The sequence below is a fragment of the Sinocyclocheilus anshuiensis genome, unplaced genomic scaffold, assembly GCF_001515605.1.
Source record: "Sinocyclocheilus anshuiensis isolate Anshui unplaced genomic scaffold, SAMN03320099.WGS_v1.1 scaffold863, whole genome shotgun sequence".
NCBI classification, from domain to species: Eukaryota; Metazoa; Chordata; class Actinopteri; order Cypriniformes; family Cyprinidae; genus Sinocyclocheilus; species Sinocyclocheilus anshuiensis.
In genome coordinates this window covers 647,129-655,749 of record NW_015547725.1, presented here as the reverse complement: position 1 = coordinate 655,749, position 8,621 = coordinate 647,129, and the positions used below count along the sequence as shown (strand labels likewise).

General features: G+C 36.4%; 1 protein-coding gene across 1 annotated transcript in view; it reads left to right on the top strand.

Moving 5' to 3' along the window:
* The window catches only part of LOC107704273 (cAMP-regulated phosphoprotein 19-like), a 10,012-nt gene extending 4,779 nt beyond the window's left edge, over window positions 1-5,233 (top strand). Inside the window, exon 3 of the mRNA XM_016507155.1 lies at window positions 3,306-5,233. Within this exon, the coding sequence (XP_016362641.1) occupies window positions 3,306-3,476 (171 nt within the window). The 3' untranslated portion in view covers window positions 3,477-5,233. The remainder of the gene's footprint in view (window positions 1-3,305) is intronic.
* The last annotated feature ends 3,388 nt before the right edge of the window (window positions 5,234-8,621 follow it).

Sequence of the window (8,621 nt, the reverse complement as noted above, 5' to 3'; positions counted from 1 at the left end):
ATATATTTTCACTCGCCGAACACTCTCTGACTGAGCGCTTCAGAGTTTCTCTCTCCTTCAAGCGATCTGTGCTATTTTTCATTTAATCTGAATGGATGCACAGCGCACCTGTATTTAACGCACCGTAAATTCTAGTGTGAAAGCAGCAATCTCATTGGCTGGCGCTCACCTATTATCATCCCTGTTTTGATTTCAGCAAATCAGTTCAAGCGAACGCACAAAACCTGATTAATATTCATGAATCCAGCAGCTCATTAATCCTTAGTGCGTTTTTATATTGTTCTTATTAGTAGAATTCGTATAATAATAATAATAATAACTATAATTAAATAATACTTGATTATCATATTATAATGCTTGACTGACTGATGTTAAGAGTGTACTTCCAGATATTTATAAAACTGCCATTTTACAAACATTTTCATGTACAGTCGTCAGAATTATTGGCACCCTTGGTAAATTATATCAGTCTGGCGAGTAAACTAAAAAAATTACTAGCCAATGGTTATTCAATTGCCAAGGTGTCCGTAGAGGGTTGTGGTGCTCAATTTTGTTCATTAATTATTTGTGCTCCGTTATTATTAATGGCTCTTATCAATGTTGAAAACTGTTTTTGCTCCTTAAAGACACTATATTCAGCGACACGGTGGCTGTTAAGTGAACTGCAGACAGTAACTTATTTGCTCATGCACACATGTACAAGAGACTGAACGTAATTCAGTGCCCCGATATACTAGCGGAAACGTTTTTCCCATTCTTTGCTTAGACGTAAAAAGAAGTTGGAAATAGCTTTGCACCGATATAATGTAACGGACATCAAGATGCCGTCCACGCTGCTGAGACCAACACTTAGATGAATGTCAATATTCAGTAACAAATATGTCAATAATGATTTCCTCTAACAAAATAAACACAATAAAAATGACAGCAGTGAGAAAGCAGCAGTTAAGAAAGCATCTGATCATAACAATGTGGATATGTTTGCACCAGCTCTGCAATTGACCGGCATCATGTTGACAAATGAGATCATTAAAATTACACTTATGATAGTTTGATTATAAGGTATATTTGAGACTATAGACTGTATAGATCTGGCTATGTGAGACTTTAGTTTGAATTAATGCCTTTGTTTTGCATGACATGTTGACATTACGGTACAGAGCGGCTCTTTTGTCATTAACCTGAATATTGTATAAGCATTTGTTTCATGTGTCAGAACGGAAGAGAGGCTCTCAGGAGCACACATAAACATTACATCCTTTTGATTTTCCAGGCAAAAATTTATTTGAAGTCCTTCAAATAAAAATCAATCTACAGGCTTTCATAGACAACCTAGGTCAAGCTCTTCACACATTGGCAATAAAAGAGCAATTAATGCATGAAAATTCTTACTTATAGCCCCTTTAATATTTTTGTAGAAAATTTGATACATTTTTTCAGGATTCTTTGATGAATAGAAAGTACAAAAGAATAGCATTTAAAAAAAAATATTTTGTAACATAATGCATGACTTTTCTGTCACTTTTGATCAATTTGATATTTCCTTGCTTAGTAAAAATATGAATTTCTTAAAAATAAAATAAAAAATCTTATTTGCCCCAATCTTTTGAATGGTAGTGCATCACTGATTCCACAAATATATTAAGCACCAAAAACTGCTTTTAATAATAGTAATAATAATATGTTATCAGCTTGATTTCGAAAATTCAGCTTTGCCATCAAAGGATTAAATTATATTTTTAAATATATTATAATAGAAAAGTTATTTAAAAAAAATAGTAATAATAATTCACAATATTACTACTTATTCCACAATGTTTTCACTTGGTGAGCATGAGAGACTTCTTTCAAACACATTTAAAACATCTTAATTATTCCAAAGATTTGACTGGTAGTGTAGACAGACCGGGTATGTAGCAAGCCTGCTGCATAGGGTTGGGTACCGAAACCCGGTGCCAATATGGTACCTATGTAACCGGTATGTACTAGAACCGAATAAGAACGCAGATTTTGGTGCCACTTAAATGCCTGAGCGATCGATTGAAATATTTGTCCTGGTTCTCTGAAATGGACGTAAGAAGCATGGGCGTCGCTAGGCCATTTTTAGCGGGGTTATAGCGATTAGCTCCATAAACTGTACACAAATTCGTGACCGCTTCAGAGTCAGTCCCCTTTAAATTTCGTATGAAAACGGTGGCAGACTTCGTCTCCTCCGCATCTTTCAGTGCGCTCTACAACCCGCAGACTCAAACAGAAACAGAGGACACAAGGTGTGTGTTTATCGATAGATTGTTATAATATCTGTATCTGTGCAGTTCCTTGTCATAAATACAGTTTACAAAAGGTCACGAGGGAGCAATCGGTTTGTAAAGTTTTCGCTGCGTTCACCCCTCATCACACCACAGCTTTTTCCTCCAGTGAAAATCCAGCCCTTAACACACAATTCTGTCTCTGAGCTCTTCAGGCAGTTCCTTTGACCTCATGATTCTCATTTGCTCTGACATGCACTGTGAGCTGTAAGGTCTTATATAGACAGGTGTGTGGCTTTCCTAATCAAGTCCAATCAGTATAATCAAACACAGCTGGACTCAAATGAAGGTGTAGAACCATCTCAAGGATGATCAGAAGAAATGGACAGCACCTGAGTTAAATATATGAGTGTCACAGCAAAGGGTCTGAATACTTAGGACCATGTGATATTTCAGTTTTTCTTTTTTAATAAATCTGCAAAAATGTCAACAATTCTGTGTTTTTCTGTCAATATGGGGTGCTGTGTGTACATTAATGAGGAAAAAAAAATAACTTAAATGATTTTAGCAAATGGCTGCAATATAACAAAGAGTGAAAAATTTAAGGGGGTCTGAATACTTTCCGTACCCACTGTATATTTATTTTAAATATTTTTAATGTTCTTTAATGTTATCCATCGTTTTTTTGTGGCTCTTTTTTTTTACGTATCGGTTCAGGCACCGGTACCGTTTTAAAAGTATCGATTTGGCACCGGTAAAATAAAAAACCCAATCGATACCCAACCCTACTGCTGCAGGAGAAAAATGACGTCTTCCGTGTTGATCGTGACATTACATTAAGAAGCGTATTAAGAAATAATTTCATATTATATGTTTGTATTTACTATTGCATACTATTTCATATTTGGCAGTCTTGTTTTTGTTGAACATTTTTTCAATTCATGTATATTTACAGTGTAACAACATCTTTCAAAGTATTTGGAACAGAATCAACACATTTACTGTGCCATAATTCACTCATGCCAACAAGTTCTCCTCAACTGCTTTCTTTCCCAGCCAAAGTACTTTGACTCAGGCGACTACAACATGGCGAAGGCCAAGATCAAGAACAAGCAGCTTCCAGCGGCGCAGACAGAGAAGACCGAGATCACCGGAGACCACATCCCCACCCCTCAGGACCTGCCACAGAGGAAACCCTCTCTGGTGGCCAGCAAACTGGCTGGCTGATACCTGCTGCTGTCCTTCACTCCACACTCCCAAATCCTGTCTCTTCATCCATTTATCTCTGATACTGCATTCCTGCCCTCATCCTCTCTTGTTTCCTGTCCTCTGAAAATACACTGAATATTCAAGGGTTGCAGATGTTACAGAGCTGTACTGCCACACTGTGAGATGGGTTGGGTCGTGGCTCCAAAGGGGGTGAAGTTCTCAAAAGTCTTCTGATATTTTTAATGTATCGTAGTATGTAGTTGAAAGTGTACATATTTGCTAGTGAGTGAGGGCAAACTGCATTTTAGAAGATGTTTTGCATTTTAATTATAACCATTCCTCAAATTACCCACTGCTTAGAGGACAAAGTCACCCAAAAATGAAGATTCTGTCATTTACCCATTGCGCATGACTTTATTTCCTCCAGTGAACGCAAAAGGAAATGTTTAGTGGAATGTCAAAGTTGCTCTTTTTCAAACAAAGAAAGTCTATAGAGGGAATGGGTTGTAGAGCTCCGGGAATTACAAAAAAGTGTACTGTAAGTAGTCCACACAACTTGTTCCAAACATGGAGGTCCCCGAGATACGGACCTCTAAATTTCTTCTTGGTGTATTATAAAAGTTGTTAAATAATTGCCTAATAATAACTGTACTTTGTTGAAAAGATGTTGTACAATGCCAAGATAATGGACTTGCTTATCTGAGCTGAACAGCGCTCATCAGTATCAAAATGACTTAGATGGCCAATCAAATCAGAGAAGGCATTTACTGTTTACAGAAGCCAAATGTGAATTTCAGCATGGAGCTTCAGTTGTAACGGACAGAAAGTCAGGTGTAACTAGGTCAGCATTTGATATTTGGCAACTGTGTTGCCATGCTTTTATCTTGTGTCTTTTGAAGCCATACAATAACTTTGTGTGTGGGACTGAAATTTTTCATTTTTCCCCTCCACAGTTTTCATATCAAATAAGTGCTTGCGCTCAATTCAAAACATTCAAATGACGCATTACAATTAGTCACGAGAAACTGCACAACCAATGGCTATTTGATGCTGATGCAAAAGCACCATACAAAAGAATGTTTGAATATGCATAAGCGTAAATGAGATTGAAAGCATTTTTAGCAAATTACAGCTTAAGTTATCACATAGCTTCAGAAGACCTAATATAAGATCCAAAGAAAGTCACGTGCGGTTGGAATGACATAAGAGTAAAGAGGAAATTGTGCTAGAATTTTCTTTTCGGGGTGAGCTTTTCCATTAATCATGGAGTTAAGTGCTTGAATCGATAATGAATTGAAAGTAATCTCTAATAATGTGGTTGATCTGCACCCTGTTTCTTTCATGAGAATGCTTGTTTCTTTTTGTCATGTTTCAGCTTTAAGTGGAGGACACTTGGTTAGTCATGATTGATGGCATGTAATGCAGATTTCTGAGGCTGCTGTCACCTTGTCTTGTACCATAGAGCTTAAAGCGTTATGATGACGTAGTGCCAATGCACAGATTGGCAAGCAGTTCTGTAACGCCACACATTTCTTTCATATGTCACTTGTGTCTGGTTGTAGAGTCCAGGCAGTGAGGATGCTTCTCCACCTTCTGGTGTGTAATAAACTCCATGAGATCTCCTGTACATTGTCTTCTATGCAGAGGAGGGAGACAGTTGCCTGTCGGCTCCTCACACCACATTGTCACACTACAGTAAACTCCACGGTTTGCATGAGCATAAACTGTGGCCGCTTTTGAGCCATTTTGACTTGTAAATAAAATAGTTTTGCAAACCTGTGATTTTGAGTCTATTTTTATAAGTGAAATTATCTGTTGGGCTTGATATTTCCATTTCTCAGATTCCAAAAAATAAACACCTACAATAAGGTCCCATTAGTAGTGCATCAACTAAAGTAAACTTAATAATAAGCAATATGTTTGTTACAGTATTTTGTCATATTTGTTAATGTTGATGTATTGGATGAAAAATACTGAAATAACAGTATAATTCATGTTACCTGATGTAGGTAATTAATGGTAGCAAATGGAACCTTATTATAAAGTGTAACCACAAATACTGTATATTTTCTAATCTTGCCTTTTAGTTAGCAAACATGCAGGAAACTTAAATCGTGCCCAAGTCTGAGTCAAGACAACGGCCACATCAAATTTGTAGTGCAGATCGTACTATATTTAATTTAGTATGTATTGGTGGGTTTTGAGGAGGTGTATCCTCTAAATAGAAATCAAGCATAGCGTTAGTTCTGGCAGGTCAAGTTAGTTAAGCTTGCACCAGCTGTCTCTCAGCTGATCCCCATCTACCTATAGGAATACGACAATTACCCTCCTCCATCCCCAGCTCCTCCTCAGTCAGTCGGGATTCAGCCTTCTGATTATCCTTTGAATCAGACCAATTCTAAAATGTGTACATAAAATTATTGAACTTTAACGATATCTGGGGGATATCTGCATGGATGCGCAGGGAGTTCTTGCCCAGAACAGAACCATACTGCCAATCCAAACTGTATGCTAATTGTCAATCATCTTTGACGATAGTGGTCCTGACAGAAACAAATAAATAGCTCAGTGTAGTGGGTGGAAATGAAGAAACTCATTCTTCATGGGGCAAAGTGAGATATTTGACAGCATAATAGAGCAGGCATGGTAGGTCAGGGAAGAGGCAAACATTTCAGTAGAAGTGGAGAAAAATAATCAAGCCAGCAACAGTGTCCTTAATTAAATTCTAGCTGATATTGCCAGCCATTGTGGTCAACAGAGGGCAGAGTGGACACTAATGATACACTGCTATACTGTATATTTATTTATACCCTACAGGTAAAAGTTTGGAATATATTTTTTAAAGGCTGCCATTAATCAAAAATACAGTATATCTTGTTAAAATTTTAAATAACTTCTATTTTATTGACGATAGTGGTCCTGACAGAAACAAATAAATAGCTCAGTGTAGTGGGTGGAAATGAAGAAACTCATTCTTCATGGGGCAAAGTGAGATATTTGACAGCATAATAGAGCAGGCATGGTAGGTCAGGGAAGAGGCAAACATTTCAGTAGAAGTGGAGAAAAATAATCAAGCCAGCAACAGTGTCCTTAATTAAATTCTAGCTGATATTGCCAGCCATTGTGGTCAACAGAGGGCAGAGTGGACACTAATGATACACTGCTATACTGTATATTTATACTGTATATTTATTTATACCCTAAAGGTAAAAGTTTGGAATATATTTTTTAAAGGCTGCCATTAATCAAAAATACAGTATATCTTATTAAAATTTTAAATAACTTCTATTTTAAAATGTAATTTACACACTTTTTATATTTTTTAAAATATATAAAAATAACAGTTGTTTAACTAAAACAGTTATTAGCAGTTCAATTCAAAACATTCAAATGACGCTTATCAATCAGTCATGAGAAATGCTGCAAACTTTGCCGTGAAAAACATAAGCATGAATGATATTTGATAGCGTTTTATAGCAAATTACAACTTAAGTTATTAGGCTACATGGCTTCAGAAGACCGAATATAAGATCTAAAGTCTTTGCGCTTGGAATGACATAAAGGTGAGTAAATTGTACCAGAATTATGGAGTTAACTGATAATGTAGTTATTTCTCTAATAATGCAGTTGATCTGCACCGTTTCTTTTTGTCGTGTTTCAGCTTTAAGTGGAGGACACTCGGTTAATCATAGCGTGCAATGCAGTCAGTAATGCAGTAGCAAATTAAATTAGAATTTGAATAATTTATTATTACATTTTAAAATACCAATGACATATAATTTAAGACTAAATTAAAATGTAATAGTGGTGGAAATGGCCAAAAATTCACTGAGGGGACTCTGGCTTTGAAAGTGTTTAATTATAAAACCCTTTATAATCTATAATAACATTACACTTATTTCATATTTTCTCTAAACCTTCTTAGATATCAAAACAAGGCACCCTGCAATGCTTATAATGTAAGCATCATTAATGGCCCCGTTTGTTTAATAATTAAAACAAAATGTATCTAGATGAGTGAAATGAAAGAATGATTTAATAAAAAATGAGAGTGATTAGTAATTGTCTCTAATTGGCCTGATTAGCTAAGACCTCCATCAAAACACTTCTTATTTAGTGGTACAGCATTGCATGATTTGTAGATTATATTTAATAGTTTACACTTTGCATAAACATTTGCAATTAGTTTGTAAAACGACTCTACGCTTGCATTTCTTTTTAGGAGCACTTGTGCTCCTGTTTAAAAAAAAAATAAAAATTAGGAACACAATCAAAAATCTAGGAGCACCTTCTGATCAATGACAGAAATGAACCTTCCCATTATGAGGCACTATTTAACTCATCTTAATTCATGGCAATCTCACAAATTTAATGAAGCTTCATAGTTAATGAAGCTCTCCACTGCACACTGAATCTATTATTTACATTGTGTCCACACTTTCTTTGTTATAATGAGAAGATCTGAGTTTGAATAGGCCTAACTCAGCACTGAACAAAAACTGCAGTCTGCTTTCATGCTCTGTCCTGTGAGGAGCATTTCTTGGGGGGTCGAAACGTTTTGGCTTCACTTTTCAGGACTTGTGTGGCACACTTGAGCAGGACACACTGATAGAGAAGCGTTTCCATTGGCTGCAGTCTGCAGGAATTATGGTCAAAAGCCAACATTGCGCAGCAAAACATAGGACACACACAGTGTTGGGGAAAGTTACTTTTAAAAGTAATGCATTAGTCCACACTTTCTTTGTTATAATGAGAAGATCTGAGTTTGAATAGGCCTAACTCAGCACTGAACAAAAACTGCAGTCTGCTTTCATGCTCTGTCCTGTGAGGAGCATTTCTTGGGGGGTCGAAACGTTTTGGCTTCACTTTTCAGGACTTGTGTGGCACACTTGAGCAGGACACACTGATAGAGAAGCGTTTCCATTGGCTGCAGTCTGCAGGAATTATGGCCAAAAGCCAACATTGCGCAGCAAAACATAGACACACAGTGTTGGGGAAAGTTACTTTTAAAAGTAATGCATTACAATATTGCGTTACTCCATAAAAAAAGTAACTAATCAAGTTACTTAGTTACTTTTTATGGATAGTAATGCGTTACGTTACTTTTGCGTTACTTTTTAAATCTGGGCAGGGCTTGCTTGTTTGTTTTTAAAATAAAAAAGT